General features: G+C 56.2%; 2 protein-coding genes across 5 annotated transcripts in view; one reads left to right on the forward strand and one right to left on the reverse strand.

Moving 5' to 3' along the window:
- Positions 1-20: 20 nt before the first annotated feature.
- Positions 21-9,659, forward strand: MCRS1 (microspherule protein 1). 4 transcript variants are annotated; one of them, XM_008064920.2, is made up of 15 exons: positions 21-118; positions 1,266-1,385; positions 1,903-2,041; positions 2,450-2,588; positions 3,178-3,336; positions 3,467-3,576; positions 4,462-4,570; positions 4,814-4,952; positions 7,666-7,741; positions 8,051-8,079; positions 8,202-8,294; positions 8,411-8,493; positions 8,643-8,730; positions 8,961-9,088; positions 9,200-9,659. In XM_008064920.2, exons 2-15 carry the CDS (start codon positions 1,376-1,378, stop codon positions 9,284-9,286), a joined length of 1,389 nt encoding a protein of 462 aa, XP_008063111.1. In that variant the 5' UTR covers positions 21-118; positions 1,266-1,375; the 3' UTR covers positions 9,287-9,659. The 4 variants fall into 4 exon arrangements, with proteins under 4 accessions (XP_008063111.1, XP_021571668.1, XP_021571666.1 ...); XM_021715991.1 differs by lacking the exon at positions 1,266-1,385 and having other exon boundaries at positions 32-118; XM_008064921.1 differs by lacking the exons at positions 21-118; positions 1,266-1,385 and adding an exon at positions 946-997.
- The window catches only part of KCNH3 (potassium voltage-gated channel subfamily H member 3), a 17,441-nt gene continuing 10,956 nt past the window's right edge, over positions 9,650-16,134 (reverse strand). Inside the window, exons 11-15 of the mRNA XM_021715990.1 lie at positions 13,238-13,455; positions 12,005-12,336; positions 11,491-11,597; positions 10,736-10,812; positions 9,650-10,641 (exon numbers count right to left, since the gene is read on the reverse strand). Coding sequence (XP_021571665.1) covers positions 10,045-10,641; positions 10,736-10,812; positions 11,491-11,597; positions 12,005-12,336; positions 13,238-13,455 — 1,331 coding nt within the window. The 3' untranslated portion in view covers positions 9,650-10,044. The remainder of the gene's footprint in view (positions 10,642-10,735; positions 10,813-11,490; positions 11,598-12,004; positions 12,337-13,237; positions 13,456-16,134) is intronic.

Below are 16,134 nucleotides of genomic sequence, written 5' to 3' on the forward strand. Positions count from 1 at the left end.
CGATCGCCAGGCCTTAGTTCGTAACCCGGAAGTAGACGTACCTCACGGAAGCCGGCTTTGGCCCTGCGGCTGCTGCCGTCGCCGCGGAGAAATTGTTGGAGCTGGCAGCCTAGGAATGGTGAGAGCTCGTGATTCGCCTCTGAGGGTTCTGAGTGGAGTTGGGGTGAAATGGAGTTTCCCATAGTGCTGCCGGGGACGACCCCCCCCAAGGTTTGGGGCCCCGCCCAGGTAGCGCCCCGAAAATCTGCGCATGCGTGGGCCGGACCGGACTAGAATCTAGCCCGAGGTGTCACGCATGCGCAAAAGTGACATGCCGAAGGTGGGGTGAAAATTGGCTAGGGGGTTGACGCCCCCTTTCCTGCCACCAGCCTGTGGGTCTGAAAGCAAGGCTACGAGAGCATTGGTGCTCACTGGTGCTCTGCTTTAAGTTGCAGAGCTGGCTTCATCACCGGAGCCCTTGAAACAGAGCTGGACTTTGGATGTGCACTTGGGGGAGAACGAGGGGCGGACAGCCGGGGAAGGAAGGGGACGCAGACTCTGCCTCATTCTGCCCGCGAGCTCAGGCCCCTTCGCCCTCTCCTCAGGTGTCAAGGTTCCCAGCCGTATCCTATGGAGCGGCGCGACGTTCCCACCTGGGGACAGGGCCAGAACGCTGCGCTAAGAGCCACCCTGGTCAGAAGGGGCAGGGACCCGCAAGTGTAGCCCCCAGAAAGTCTAGTACCTGAGTTCTCCAGGGGTTGGGGAGGGAGCCCAGGGCAACTGATATTCACGCCGTTGCCAAACCGCGATTTTTGGCTTGTGCAAGGTACCACTCACTAAATCTTCAGCAAAAGCTGCAAACCAGACAGACAGAAACCCAAGGAGTTGGACCGGTGGGAGTTCTATCTCCCTCACCCCAACCTCTGCCCAGGGAGGGGAAGGGTGGTGCTGCAGAGCTGAGTAAACAGAAAGAAAAAGCCAACCAAGAAGCCTTGTCTCTCCGTGGTTTATAATTGAGGTGCTTAACCAGGAATTATAAGTAGTATAATATGTGTTTGTGTGTTTTTCTGGAGTCCATAGCTTTTCTCATGCTCTCAAAGGTATGAGTGACCTTTGCAAGCTACTGGTTTTTAAGGGAAATATTGACAGACTAGGGCCTTATGCCTGTTTTCTCTCCTCGTGTCTTCCCAAGTTTATGGGACCCTGGGAGACCTGAGCCTGTATAGGGAGGTGAGGCTGGCCAGTTGGAAATCTGAGCCTCAGGGAGCCTCATTTCTCCTTTGCAGAATCTCCTCTCAGCCTCTAAGCTCACCTGGTCAGAATCCTTGGATGAGCCTGTGGGACCCTTCCTCCTAGCCCTGTGGTTTGGAACCAGTGGCTTTGGAACTGTAAGAGAATGGACAAAGGTAGTATGAGGCCGGGCCAGCTCCCCAAATGCTCGGGCAACAAGCATCTGCTGATTCCACCCTGTAACTGGCACGTGTGTCTTTCGGTCCTGGCTGGGCATTGCCACCTCCCCCTGGGCCAGCACCACCCACATACCTGTCTGCAGAGCCACAATTGATGGACTTGCTGTTGAGCTGCTGCTCTTTGGCATGGCTGCATTTTGATGGCAGAGGGAGCAGTTGTGCCCAGAGCCCGGTGTGTCGGCCTCACCAGTCTGACCTGAGCACCACGTGCTGCACGACATGACACGTGTCACCGGGGGAACTGCCCAGCGTGGAAGGTCTGGGCCAGGTCTGAGCCCAACTGGAATCTGGATGGCCAAGGAACTCCCATCTTAAAACCTCAAGTGTCAAGGAGGCAGCGGAGGGGCTGATGGGGCTGGCAGAGGAAGAGGGGCTGAGGAGGGTTCCATTTGCTGAGGCACAAGTCTCTGCTAGGTACTTAGCAGGCCTGAATTCACCATTTCTCTTTTTCTAGATTCTCAGGGGCTGCTAGATTCATCCCTGATGGCATCAGGCACTGCCAGCCGCTCGGAGGATGAGGAGTCGCTGGCAGGGCAGAAGCGAGCCTCCTCCCAGGCGTTGGGCACCATCCCTAAACGGAGAAGCTCCTCCAGGTAGTAAGGGTCCTGAGGGCCAGGACTGGGAAAGGGAAGAAGGTCTGTGGTATTAGGTGCCACATGCCTTTACCCCTGGTGGGAATGGCTACCCAAGCCCCTGTGGGGCCCAAGTGGTGGCAGAGCCTTGTGCTTTTCCAGTGCCTACTAAATCCCTCTCCATGGTACTGAGGGCAGGGGAGAGAGATCTCAAGGCTCCACTGTGACGTCTTTGTGGTACAATTCCCTGTCATCTTGGGGCTGAAGTGTAGCAGTTCTGTGCCCACGGAGCCTGACTCTGGTATAAAGTGAAAGCAGGCAGGAGCAGTTAGCACCCTGCTGGGAACCTGCTCTGTTTTGGCGGCTGGGTGTGTGTGAATGGGTACCAGGGAGGGGTAAGGAGTGTTCACTGGGCGGTGCCCTCCACAGGTTCATCAAGAGGAAGAAGTTTGATGATGAGTTGGTGGAGAGCAGCCTGGCAAAATCCTCTACCCGGGCGAAGGGAGCCAGTGGGGTGGAACCGGGGCGCTGTTCGGGAAGTGAACCCTCCTCCAGTGAGAAGAAGAAGGTGAGGGTTTGGGAAGTGCAGGGAATGGGGAGCAGCGCCAGATTTCGTGTCTCCCCAGAACCTTTGCCAGCTGCCAAGAGCCCTGGAGAGGAGGCCGGTGAGAGGACCAAGCTGCCGCAGTCCTGATCTCAGCTGCCTCTCTCCTGGGAGCCCATCTCTTCCTGCTCCTCCTTTCTTGCTGCACCCACCCCCCAGCCCTGCCGATGCATCCTGTATCACATTCCATGTGGGAGGCATGGAGCGTGCATCTATTCTGGGAGCAGACAGCCTGTTCCCAGCATTGCAGCGTGTAAAAATAACCCCCAGGTGGCATTGCTCTGGCCCTAGACACTGTATCAGCAAGAGTGTTTTCCTGGTGTCCTCCCCACCCACCCTTCACTCTGGGGTTGGGGGTGCCGCCAGTAAAGAGAAGACCCCATATGGCCAAGGGTGATGTAGAAATAATTTGGCGGGGGGAGGGGGTAGGTATTAGAAAGCTGAACTCCCTTCCTGTGCTGGGGCTGCCCCAGAGTATGTAGATCTCTAGGTCTGAAGCCTCAGCTGCCCTGATTCTGGCTTTAAGCTCACCCTGTTACTATCCTCTGCCTAGGTATCCAAGACCCCCAGCACTCCTGTGCCGCCCAGCCCAGCCCCAGCCCCTGGACTCACCAAGCGTGTGAAGAAGAGCAAACAGCCCCTTCAGGTGACCAAGGATCTGGGCCGCTGGAAGCCTGCGGATGACCTCCTGCTCATCAATGCTGTGTTGCAGGTAAGTGCTTCCCGCCATGGGTTCGTGTCCCCCTTTACTCCAGGCTCCAGTTCCCAGCCTCCCTATGGGTGGCAAGGGGTGGGTTCTTTCCAACTCTAAGGCTGGAGCAAACCCCTCTGGGGCCTTGCAGACCAACGACCTGACATCTGTTCACCTGGGCGTGAAGTTCAGCTGCCGCTTCACCCTTCGGGAAGTCCAGGAGCGCTGGTATGCCCTGCTCTACGATCCTGTCATCTCCAAGTGAGTGGGCTGGCTCCAGCAGGGGGGAGGTACGGGGGACACCAGAACTGGGCTCCTGGAGCAGAGAGAACTGAACCAGGGCTCAAAGGAGGGGCCCAGGAGGCAGAGCTCCCGGGGGCCGCCTTGCATCCCCCAGGTGATGCTGGGCTTCAAAGGGAAAAATCTTTCTGCCTCTAGCCATAGGAACCTGAAAGCAAAGGGAGTAGTATGGGAGAAAAGACCCAAATGAGTGCCAGGAGCCCTGGTTCCACCACTGTGTGCATTGTGGCTTTGGGCAGGTCACCTCCCAGCCTGTCCAACTGACCTATAGTTTCTTCCTCCTAAGAAGAGACAGTTGAACAGAAGAACACCAAGCCCCCTCGCTGCTCCAATAGCAGGCTTCCAAATAAACCCATGTACACATGCAGCACACACTCTTCCTCCTCCTCAGTCACTTAATGTCTTCAGAGATTGGTTGGATGCTTAACGCCCATCTCCTCCTCCACAGCCCCTGGCACCACTTAAACTGTAGCCACTGTCCTGATACATCAGGAAATGGGCTGGGCTTAGCTTGGGAAAGAGGAGGTGGTAGGCAGTGGCTAGGGGATAGCAGCTTTGGCCAAGTAAGGAGGAAGGACTTGGGAGGAAGCAGCAGCTGCTCTCAGGATCTGCCTCAGGACTGGGCCTTAAGGAGACATAGGGACCTCAGTTTCCTGAGTTGCCTGTGCATTCATTTGACAAACCCTTGGGGAACACAGGTCCTATGCTGAGCTTTGGGCTCTTTCTGTTGAGGGCCTGGTCTCTAGGTTCTGGATCTCAAAAGCCCACAGGTTTGGAGGAAGTAGGAACCCCAGATTGCTTGACACCCGCTTTTTAGCCCTGCCCTCTACCTCTTCCTGTGTCCAGGCTGGCCTGCCAGGCTATGAGACAGCTGCACCCAGAGGCCATTGCAGCCATCCAGAGCAAGGCCCTGTTTAGCAAGGCTGAGGAGCAGCTGCTGAGCAAAGTAGGATCGGTAAGACTGAGGAGCAGGGCCAGGGAGAGCTGGGCCATGGGGTAAAGGACTGATATGGGACCCCCACCCACCCACTGTGTGCATATGCAGATGCATCTGCAGGGGCCTTTGTGACCCTGGCTCCCTGAGTGACTCTGTCTTCCTTCTTCCAGCTCCTGGGGGGACTGGGACAGGAAGTAGGGAGAGTGAGGCAGAGGCATGTGTGGAAAAGCCCAATGCCTGAGCTTGTTTCTTGCTCTCCAGACCAGCCAGCCCACCTTGGAGACCTTCCAGGACCTGCTGCACAGACACCCAGATGCCTTCTACCTGGCCCGTACCGCCAAGGCTCTGCAGGCTCACTGGCAGCTCATGAAGCAGTATTACCTGCTAGAGGACCAGACAGGTAATGCCCCAGGAACTGGAAGAGTGGAGGGTGTGTAGGCGTGTGCATGTGTGTGAAGTACTCAACACAGCTGCCTCAGGTGCCCTGTGGGTGTGTGTGTGTGTGTGTGTGTGTGTGTGTGTGTGTGTGTGTGTGTGTAAGTATGTACTCAGCACAGCTGCCTTCAGGTGCCCTGTAGGGTGTTGTGTGTGTGTGTGTGTGTGAAGTACTCGGCACAGCTGCCTTCAAGTACCCTGTGACAAATTCCTCAGTGACCCCCCAGTGTCTTGGCCACCTCACTGTACAACAAAGTCTACTTCCTTCCAGAGGGAGAGAAAGTAACTGAAATAGTCTTCAGCATCATGTTAAGGGTAGCCAAAACTGCCTGGAATCCTGGGCAAAAAGTCCAAATAGCGGAGTTGTCTACCACTTCTTATTTTTTGTTTTTTCCTGACATTTTGCTGTTACATAAAAAACATTAATATATTTTTTATGGATAACATTCAAATAGGAAAAATGTGAAAGTTGCCCTCACTGCTTACCCTTCTCTTTCCCACCACTTTTTGTAGCTCTTCTACCCTTGCCTCTTTCCATCCACTCTTCCTCCTCTCTACCTTATTCCTCTCCTCCTCCCACTGGACAGTCAGTGCTGTCGTGCTGCTCTCAGGCCACTCAGAAATCCCCACTGGGGCTTCACACCCAGTCCTGCTGTCTTTCTCCTTCCCCAGGGGCCAGAATACTCTCTGCTTCCTGTCTTCCCTCACCAACAAAACTGTCACTGTCCTGGTAATGAGTATTAAGAGAGCAAACTGATTAAACTGCAGGAACTTGGCAGTGAGAGTTGGGATCCCAGTTACAGCTTCCGTAGGACAAGCACATCTTGCCTCCTAAACATGACTGCCCTGGATCTCTACAGCGTTGCCACATGATTCTGAATATGAAGCTTCACCCGTACCCTTCACCTTTCTTCCAGGGCCTGCAGCTTCTGGTTAGGAAAAGATATTCCTGCAGGAAGGTTTTAGGAGACCTCTTTATCAGAGGGAGGCCCCATCTTTCACTCTCAAGGGCCTCTGATCTTAGTTGTCCAGGGAGTAGTCAGTTCTCTTTATTCCTGTGGCTTCCAGAATTCTGCCTCTTCCTCAGACTCAGGTATCACTAAATTCCCACAGAGAGAACAGACACTGGATAAAACTTATTTTTTGCTGCCAAACCTAGTTCCTTTGTCACTATTTTGAAAGTTAATCTGAGTGCGGTGGCTCATGCCTATAATCCCAGCATTTTGGGAGGCAGAGATGAGAGGATTATCTGAGCCCAGGGGTTCAAGACCATCCTGGGCAACATGGTGAGACCATCTCTCTACAATAAATCAGAAAAAGTAGCTGGGTGTGGTGGTGCATGCTGGTAGTTCTAGCTACTTGGAAGACTGAGGCAGAGGGATTGCCCAGCAGGTCGGGGCTGCAGTAGTCATGAGCATGCGATAGCATGCCAGCCTGAGTGGCACAGTGAGACTCAAAAAAAAAACAAAAGTTATTTTGTGTAAACTTACTTACTGAAAGCCTTGTCTTAAAAGTTTTATATTTTCCTTCAAGAGTCTTTATATGTGGGAATGTGATTTCTTCTTTGCCATTTAGAGCTTGAAGTCCCTAGAAACAGGCTGCATTCACCGCTTAGCTATCAAGACAGGTGAACATTAGATTGGTGGAATCTAAGGCAGCTCTGGTGAGGGGCTGCTTGGGGGTTTGATGGGCGTGATCGCCCCAATTCTCCCCACATAGACTGACCTGTGGGGGCAGAGGAAAAGGAACATTTGTGGCTCTTACACCACCCTGCTGCATGGCTGCCAGCTGCTGCAGCACAGACCCTGCAGACCTGTGGACAGTTGGCCTAAAGGCAGAGCTGCTCAGATTTCTGAGGCCCCAATCCTTTTTACTTTTTTAAAAATTAGAGATGGGGTCTCACTATGTTGACCACTATGCTGAATTCTGAGCTCAAGTGATCCTCCCACCTCAACCTTTCAAGTCCTATGTGTAGCGATGTGTACTACTATGCCGGCTCCTTTTTACGTTTTGACCAGAAAAAAGCCTGAGAGGCTTTCATGAAACAGTATTTATCCTGAATGTATCAGATGGGCTTGAATGTTAACTATCCTATTTCATTTCATTTTTTTGAAAAGTGAAACTAACTTCATGACCATTAGCAGGTCATCACTCCAGGTTGAAAACATTAGCTTCAGGTGGCGCAGCTCTTGACTGGCACATACTTCCTAGGTGGCACTGTGCCTCTCAGCCCTCATGGAGTGCAGGGAATGCTGGGGAGCATATGACATGATGGAAGGAGAAACTGTGACTTGGAATCAGAGAGCAGGACTTGAATCCTGGCTCTGTCCCAAACTAGGGTCAAACAGCTTAACCTGCCCTCCTGTGTCTGGTTCCTTGTCTGTAAAATGGAGCTAACAGCAGACCCCTCCCTTAGTTTAAGAGCCCTTCACATACCTAGAAGCCCACACACAAGGTCAGTTTTAGTCTCTTTCCCTTTCTAGAAGACCTCTGCCCAGCTAGCCCAGGAACGCTCTGTGAACTAGAGCCCACTGGATCTGGCGTGCGCTCCCGCAACAGGACCTGCTCTTGGCCTGGCCGCAGTCTTTTCAGTCAGTCCACTTGGCTCCGTTGTCCGCTCAGCAGCCTGGGTTTGGGGAGGACCCTTGGTGCTCACTCTTCCTCTGTCATTTGTTCAGTGCAGCCGCTGCCCAAGGGGGACCAAGTGCTGAACTTCTCTGATGCAGAGGACCTGATTGATGACAGTAAGCTCAAGTGAGTGGCTGGGGCTGCAGGCCGGGGTAGGCAGAGCTGAGTCTCCCATGGGGTAGAGCTCCTGGGCAGTCCAGCACCCCCTCATGAGGGCTTGGCTTCCTGGCCGAGCCCCAGCCTTCCCCTCCTGCGGGGCCCGTTAGGCGCACTGCTTCACCCTTATCCCTGCCCCAACCCCAGCAAAGGAAGCAGGGTGACGTTAGACACACAGCCTTCTAGGCCACATGGCAAAGGGGCTTGGGGTGCCCTAATGGGCCAAACTTCTGGCGAGTGGAATGGTAGCCTCATCATCCATCTCTTCTCGCCATGCAGGGACATGCGAGATGAAGTCCTGGAACATGGTAAGTGCCCTGGTGGGAACAGAGGGGGTAGACACCCTTGCCAGAATGGAGGGAACCAGTGCAAGGTGCTGGTGGCTTTGGAGTGTCCCTCCTTACCACGTCGGTCCTCCCCTTCCCCCCAGAGCTGACAGTGGCTGACCGGCGCCAGAAGCGAGAGATCCGGCAGCTGGAGCAGGAGCTGCACAAGTGGCAGGTGCTGGTGGACAGCATCACAGGTGAGGCGGCGGCAGGCCTCGCCTGGTGGTTACATGGCGGGTATACCCTTGTTTTCCAGCCCACTCCCTTCCCTCACAGCCCTTGCCTGGGTCCCTAACCCTGCTCTCCCCCCCAGGCATGAGCTCTCCGGACTTCGATAACCAGACACTGGCAGTGCTGCGGGGCCGTATGGTGCGGTACCTGATGCGCTCACGAGAGGTGAGGCAGGCCCTCCCCATGTCCCTGGCCTTCTGAGGCCTCCCTCCTCCCACGGTGCCCTTTCTCTGTCTAGTCCTTGATTTCTTTGGTCTGCATGAGCCACCTCCTCATTTCTTGGGCCCCAGCCCTCACCTGCCCCATTTCCCCAGATCACCCTGGGCAGAGCAACCAAGGACAACCAGATCGATGTGGACCTGTCTTTGGAGGGTCCAGCCTGGAAGATCTCCCGGAAGCAAGGTATGGCCCACCCTGACCCCAGCAGGAAGCAGAGTGAGGATATCCCTCCCGGCCTCTACTGCCTTTTCTAGCCCTGGGGCTTGGTGTCAGTGGGAGCCCTCATGGATCAGCTGAGGCAGGGGCTCCTGGGTGCCTTCCAGCCTGTCCCCAGGAAGCAGAGATAGCACGTGGCAGCTCCTGGCTCTCTTACGCCCTTCCCTCATCATCCCCTTGTCCCTCTGCTTCCACAGGTGTCATCAAACTGAAGAACAATGGTGATTTCTTCATTGCCAACGAGGGCCGGCGGCCCATCTACATTGATGGCCGGCCTGTGCTGTGTGGCTCCAAATGGCGCCTCAGCAACAACTCTGTGGTGGAGGTGAGCTGGGGAGAAGGCAGGAAGGCCCGGATGAGACCTGGGTGTATGAGCCCTTAGGTGGGCCTGGCCCTGGTCCCATCTCCATCCTGAGCCTGCTTTCTCTCCCACCAGATCGCCAGCCTGCGATTCGTCTTCCTCATCAACCAGGACCTCATTGCCCTCATCCGGGCCGAGGCTGCCAAGATCACTCCACAGTGAGGGGTGTTAGCAGGGCCCCTGGGCTCTCTCTGGCCTCAGTTTCCCCTGCAGCTCCAGCCCCTTTGAGCTGGGAACTCAGGCGCCTGGAAAAATCTTCTGCCCACAGTGGGCAGCAGGAGGCCCAAATGCTGCCCATTGATTTGCGCCTTTGCAAGAGGGTGGGGCTGGCCCTTGTGAAGCCAGTAGAGGCTGGGACCCTTGGGTTTTCCTAGAGCCAGAGCCCCTCCCTCCTTCCTCTCCTCTCTCTGCAAATGACCCTCCCTCTCCCCCCGCCCCGACTGCCACCTTCACTCCTGTGTCTCCAGCTGACAAGCCTCAGACTTTTTCTTTATTGTTTTTCTTTTGTAAATAAAAAGCACCACGTTCCAAAGTAGTTCCTTTTATTTTTTTTAATACAAAAATGTGGGGACAGGTAGAGGCAGGGGCACATGCAGGGGATGGCAGAGCCCCTCCTTGTCCTCAGGCCTCTATCCCCCAACCTGCAGAGGGAGACCAGGAGGTCGGAGGAGCAGGCTGAGGAGGGACCCCAGGAGTAAGGGCCCCAGGAGTAGGGGCCTTCAGAGCCCTGAGCCTGCCCCTGCAGCTCCAGCCTGCTCTCTGAGAGAGTTGGGGCCAGGCCCTCCTTGGCGCTCAGGCTCCCTGCCCTGAGCCAGCGGGCAGCGCGGAGTCCTGGGGGTGCTGCCGCCCTTCCTCCACCTGAGGTTGGACCGACAGCAAATGGCAGCATGTCTGGCAACACTGAGTTCTGGGGCTGGCAGTCAGACCCCTGTGCCTTCTTCCTGGGTCCACTGGACTGTGCCAGAACCGTGGCAGCCAATAAGCACCATCTCCAGGCTGTGGGGGTCCCAGGGCAAGGCCAAGCCCCCTGACCCTGGTGGGGGCTCTCCAGTGCTGGTAGCCTCGGCCTGGCTCACAGGCTCTGGGGACCCAGTCCTAGCCCCTTCCTCAGGAGGCGGGGAGACAGGGGTGCTGGGCTCAGAGCAGAGATCTCCTGAGCCAGGGGGCTCTGAGTCTGAGGTGGAGGTCCAGAAAGCTGTGGCTTGAGGCCAGGGGGAGCTCTGAGATGCTGGAGGGCCCCAGGGCCAGGGTGCCGTGAGGGGAGGGGGCCCTGGGCGAGGGTGGGGCCAAGTCCCACTCAAGGCAGAGCCAGCTGGGGGCTGCAGGCAGTAGGAGGATGCCCCCGTGTCTACACACAGAGGCCGCAGGAGTCCAGAGGCGCTGGCTGGGCACAGCCCCTCCCCCGATGTCTGAGGGCAAGGGCCCTCCCTGTGGGGCGCCAGGATGAGCTGCACAGCCTGGCGAAGTGACTGCAGGCCCTCCCGCATCTGCAGCACCTGCTCAGACAGCTCTGTCACCTTCAGGGGAGGGAGGACGTGAGGTCAGCGTGGACCTCGCACAACAGCAGTGCCTGCCCAGCCCCTCCCTGCTGCCCCCTTGCCCCTCACCCACCGCCTGCCGAAGCTGGTCCAGTGTGTCTGTGCTCCTTGCCTCGCCAGGCCCAAGGGGGACAGTGAGCAGGCCACTCTCTGTGGGTAGCAGGATGGGGTTATCAGCCGGGGCTGGGGAGAGGAGACAGGCAGTGTGGGGCCCAGGCCTCTGTGCCGGCCAGAACAGACCAGCTGCCCTGGCGGGACCCAACTCCAGGGGTCATGGCTTCTGGTCTTGCCCAAGGTGTAACCAAGGTCGGGGCAAACGGCCCCCAGGCCCCCAGTCACACTGCGCAGCACGCTCCTTCCCCTCAGGAAGTTGCTCCTTGTGCCTTCCCTTGCTCTGCCTCCAGGGAAAGGGACATTCCCGGGAGCCTGTAACCCTGTCCACCTCCTGGAGTGCTTCAACCCTTGCTCTCCAGCCCTCTGTTCCCCAGTGAGCCAGACCTTGCACAGAGAGTTTTAGTCACATTATCTTATTTAACGTGCATACCACCCACTTTAGAGACAGGAAGCTGGGGCCAGAGAAGCCAACTTCATTCCACTAGAAAGCGGACAGAGCAGGGACCTAAGCCCAGGTCCCAGGTGTGCCTAACACCAAGTGCCTTAACCGCCAAACTCCCCTGCGCACGTGGCCAGAGGTGGGGAGGCAAGAGAGCTTCCAGGCAGTCTGTGCCCTGCCACTTTCTCATATGAAGGATCAGAGGCCAACAGTGCTTGAGGCTCACAGAGCAAAGGAGCTGCCTCCGCAACCCCACCCATCCCAGGCCCCAGTACCTGCTGCAGGGGAGGGGCTGCTGCTACATTCTGGGCCAGACTGCCCCACGCGGAAGGAGAACTTGGGCTGGTCCGAGCCACAGCCATCTTCAATGCCATCTACCACCCTGCGGGCCCGGTGGCAGGACAACAGATCAATAGATGGGCAGCCACTGTGGTCTCATACGGGACAGGGTGCCCCAGAGTCCACACACAGGCTGCAGGAGCCTGGTACTGACCAGAAGGCCTCGAGGTCTCAGGAAACAGCTAACAGGAGCTTGTGGTTTGGCTAGGGAGCCAAGCTTGAGCAGCATGAAAAAGCAGGCATTCAGAGCAGGGTATGCCATGCACCAGACAGGGGAGGGGCAGCAGTAGGAAGGAAGAGCCAAGGAAGGCATCCTGAAAGGCAGGCTTGGACCATGCAGGCTAGAGTAGTTAAGATGGGAAGATGGGCATCCAGGTCGGGGTGTGCCTGGCCGGGATCTCTCAGTCTTACTACCACCGTCCCTGCCATGGGGACCTGGGGCCCACTCACCTGGGGCTCAGATCCGGGGGCACGTTCCATGGCATGGAGGGCAGCCGCAGTCCCTCAAGGGTCCGCGGGGGAGCAGAGGGGCCAGCCTCAGCCTTCGAAGCCCCTGCCCGGCTCGGCCGCCCTCTGCCGCCTAGACGCACCCGGGGTGCCGTTCGGCGTGGGGACAGCAGCTTGGCGGCCGAGGATGAGGAGGTGCAGCCAGGGGACAGTAGGGGACTGGAGGGCTCGTCTGCTGGGGCTGGGGAGACTGTGGGGCCCTGCTCCCCGTCTGTCTCCTTCTCCTCCAGCGTGGACATGAGAGTGTTGTCGCCGCTCAGAGAGCTGGTATCCACCTGGGGACAGTGGGGACAGGGAATCGGCAGGGATGGCCACTGTTGTATCCTATCCCCCTCTCCTACCAAGGTTGCATCTCCCCTAGAAGGGATAAGCTGCCTTAAACAGAACAGTCAGTGTCTGCCACCCTGCAGGGGAAGAGGCCTAGTCAGAGACAGTCAGTGTCTGCCACCATGAAGCCCTCAAGTCCTGGAGGGGCTCACTGCCCCTCAAAATTCTAGACGAATGTGGACACAACACTTGGTCCCTCAGGTTAACTGAACTATCCAAGACAATACAGAACTAAAAACTGGTTTGGAGGCCAAGGCAAGAGGATTGCCTGAGTCCAGGGGTTCAAGACCAGCCTGGGCAACTTGGCAAGACTTCATCTCTACAATAAATGAAAAAATTAGCCGGGTGTGGTAGTGCAAGCCTGTCATTTTGGCTACTTGGAAGGCTGAGATGGAAGGATTGCCTGAGCCCAGTCGGTCAACGCTGGGGTGGCCGTGAGACTCCAACTTAAAAAAAAAAAACTGGTTTGGAATTAATGACATAATCCAGGAAGATTCAAAAGCCCCTCCGAACAATCCTGTTTCACCACAAAGAGGCAGAGGAAACCAGAAGTAGCCTGGGGGCTGGTCCGTCTCTGCCCTGCCCCAGTCCTGTGGGAGCCACCCTTCCCTCTACAGCCTGCACAGCTCCACCTTGGCTGCCAGAGGACTCGGCTTCCCTCACTAAGACTTTGCTCTGGACAGGGCCAGGCTGCCTCAGGTGGGCCAAGGAGGGCTGGCAGGGATGGCTGAGCATCCGGCAGGGTATGGGGTGTGGAGGGGCAGGGAGAGTGCAGCCCCCTGCCCGGTGTGTGGGGCTTTCACCCAGGCCATGCCTCTGCCCACCTCACCAGGCTCCCAGCATCCTCACCTCTGCAGAGCATCCCCCAGCACCCAGGTTGTAGCTGAGCTCCCCTCGGAGGCCACGGCTGAAGCGAGGGGCAAACTCAGGGTAAAGCGCCAGGCTCTCGTGCAGTCCAGCCAGCTGCAGACACTGCAGGACGCAGTACGTCAGCCCCTTCACATCGGCATTGGCCTTCACCACCTGCTCCCGCCGGGGCAGCTCACAGCCAATCAGGTCACCCTTGCCTACGGAGAGGAAGCAGAGGTCAGCAAGCCCCCAACACAGCCACCAGGAGAGGAGAGGGGACCCAGGGTGCTGGGCTTGTCCTTTTCTGGTGAAGGCTGGAGCAGAGGCCCGGGACAGAGGCTGACCCCTGATGCCTGCTTTGTGGGTTTCCCACACAGGCTTGGGGTGAAGAGCACTGTGACCCGGGCTCTCAGGCAAACAGTGGCTCAAAACCACTGTGCTGAGAATCCCGAGAGGCTGAGCAGCCATCAAGTCTAGTGGTTCACAGACTGGCTCCGCTCATTAGAATCCTCTGGAAAAGTCAGACCGATCAAACTCTCGGGCTCCATCCCTACCTACAGCATCACAGTGTTGTAGAGAGACACCACAGTCAGATTTTTAAAAAAAAACTCTACAGGTGACTCAGGTGTGGTTTTTCCAGGGACCAGTGTTCAGTGCTCCATGTGGCACAGTGAAAACACCAGGTGGCAAAGTTCTTTCATCTTCCTGAGCCCTGGCTGCCTCTTCTTTGAGAGGTGCTGCATTTAACCGAGTCTATGGAATTTTCTTGATCTCACCAGAAGGGGTCAATGGAGGGTTTTCCCACGGCCAGGCTGACTGCCTCTTGGCTGAGAGCAACTTGTAAAATGGCAACAATGACAGCCTGCAGCCCAGTCTCAGAGATGTTAAATGGTGTGTGTGGGAGGGGGATGTCTGTCTTAGAATCAGTGAAATAGGGTGAGGATTAAATGAGTTAATATAGATAAAGTGCCTGATACAAAGACGACCAATAAAAGTTCATTTCCTTTCTTTCTCTTCCAACAAGAGCTCCCCATTAATCATGCCCAACAGGACAGACACATGGGCTGGGCTTGGACAGAACATTCACTACCCTCAGGAAGCTCAGCCCTCCGCTGGCCAGTTCACGCTGTTAGAAAGTGTTTCTTTATCCTCAGGACAAAGGCTGGCCACCCTCCCTCCTGCGGACAGCCCCGCGTTGCCGGCTGCGCTCTGAGCTTAGAAGTCTCCTCTACACGTTCTTAGGCTTTTGCTCAAGTAAGTGTAGAACACAGCCCTGTCAGACTGCATTCTTTCTTTGTCAGGCCATCCTTCTGGTTCCTTTTGAGAGCTGTTTGGACCTCAGTGTGATCATCTGAGGAATGAGCTCTCTCCTCACTTGTGGCATCTGAAATAGGATAAGTGTGTGCTTTTGTCTTTATCCAGGAGGTGCGAGAAAAATGAGAAACAGGACAGGACTGGAGGCAGAGTCTGGGGACCAGAGCCTGCCCTCCAGCTTGGGGTCTTAGCCTGAGCCTCCAGGCCCAACTTTTTAAACCTCCTTCCTCCCTCAAGATGGCCTTTGCATATGTTTAGATGCAGGCAGTTCACAGGGTAAAGGCCAGAGCGCACAGCTGCCAGGAGCAAGCAGGACGCCCTGGATGTTCAGGTAAAAAGGCAGGGTGAAGACAAAGCCAGAAACCAGTCCACAACCGGGCCCAAGAACCAGGCAGCCATTGGGGCATCAGTTCATCCAGAACATAGGGGCAGTGGCAGGATAGATCAGCGGTGGCATGAGTCCTGGGGTTAGGGACATGGTGGAGGGCATAGGCCGTGACCATTCTCACGGCTCCATCTGGGCACTGAGGGTATGCTCTGAGAGGACCCGTGCCAGCCCCCAGCCCCATGGCTGGAATCCATCTGCTTAGTAATCCACTAGACAGTTGTGCTTGGGATTGGCCAGTCTGCAATGGTCAAAATGTCTTTGCGCCTTCTGAATCTCTCCAGTTCTCCATAATTTCTCGAGGATTGCCAGCCATACTCGAGTGGCATAAATCCATTTTCTCATCCTGGCATAAACTGCTTCTTGGCCCAGCAGCTGGAGTCATGGAAGATGCAAAATGAAGGGTGTCAACAGCCTGTCACCTCTCTCAGGTTCTAAGACCCTGATGGTATTTTTCCTCCTGTTTCCTGTCAGAAGAGCATCCTTCTCAATGGAGCGAGGGCAGACACATGGTGGCTGCTGAGGCGCCTGGTAACACACCCCCTTCCTGGCTCTTTTCTGCTTCTTGTCTTCATTGGGGATTGCCAGGTTAGTGACAAACCTCAGCCCCACTGGGCTTCAGCTGTCCCCACAGTGAATCTACACATGCCTGGGCGGTCTGAGGATTCAGCAGTGGTCAGATCATCACCTCCCTTCCTGTTCCTGGATGAGTCCCTTGACTGTCCAGGCAGATCCCAGGCTCTTTGCCCTCTGGGGTCACTGCGAGAGCCTCCCACAGTCACAGGGCTGTGCCCCCTCTAGTGGCTTTTCACAGACGCAGTCCCATGTTTCCCAGAGTGCTGGAGTGTGCTCTCCTAAAGCACCAGACACATGTCCAACCCTCCTGTCCTTCCTTTTCTGCTGGTCATGCTTCTCCCAGAGCACCGTATAAGAAACACAGGACTTAGCTAGGCTCGGTGGCTCAGCCTGTAATCCTGCGCCTTTGGGAGGCTGAGGTGAGTGGATTGCCTGAGCCCGCGGGTTCAAGACCCGCCTGGGCAACTTGGTGAGACCTCATCTCTACAATAAATAAAAAATAAGCTGGGCGTGGTAGCGCACGCCTGTAGTTCCAGCTACTTGGAAGGCTGAGGTGGAAGGATCGCCAGAGCCCAGCAGGTCGAGGCTGCGGTGGCCGGGAGCGGCCACTGCACTCCAGTCT

This window comes from Carlito syrichta, unplaced genomic scaffold (assembly GCF_000164805.1).
Source record: "Carlito syrichta isolate Samal-C Ts95f unplaced genomic scaffold, Tarsius_syrichta-2.0.1 Scaffold308104, whole genome shotgun sequence".
NCBI classification, from domain to species: Eukaryota; Metazoa; Chordata; class Mammalia; order Primates; family Tarsiidae; genus Carlito; species Carlito syrichta.

What these genes read in the sequence shown, in the direction of transcription:
- MCRS1 (XM_008064920.2), top strand. An exon ending in ATTGATGACAGTAAGCTCAA is followed by an intron (nt 7,742 to 8,050) that starts GTGAGTGGCTGG and finishes CTCGCCATGCAG; the next exon opens with GGACATGCGAGATGAAGTCC. An exon ending in ACCTGATGCGCTCACGAGAG is followed by an intron (nt 8,494 to 8,642) that starts GTGAGGCAGGCC and finishes CCATTTCCCCAG; the next exon opens with ATCACCCTGGGCAGAGCAAC.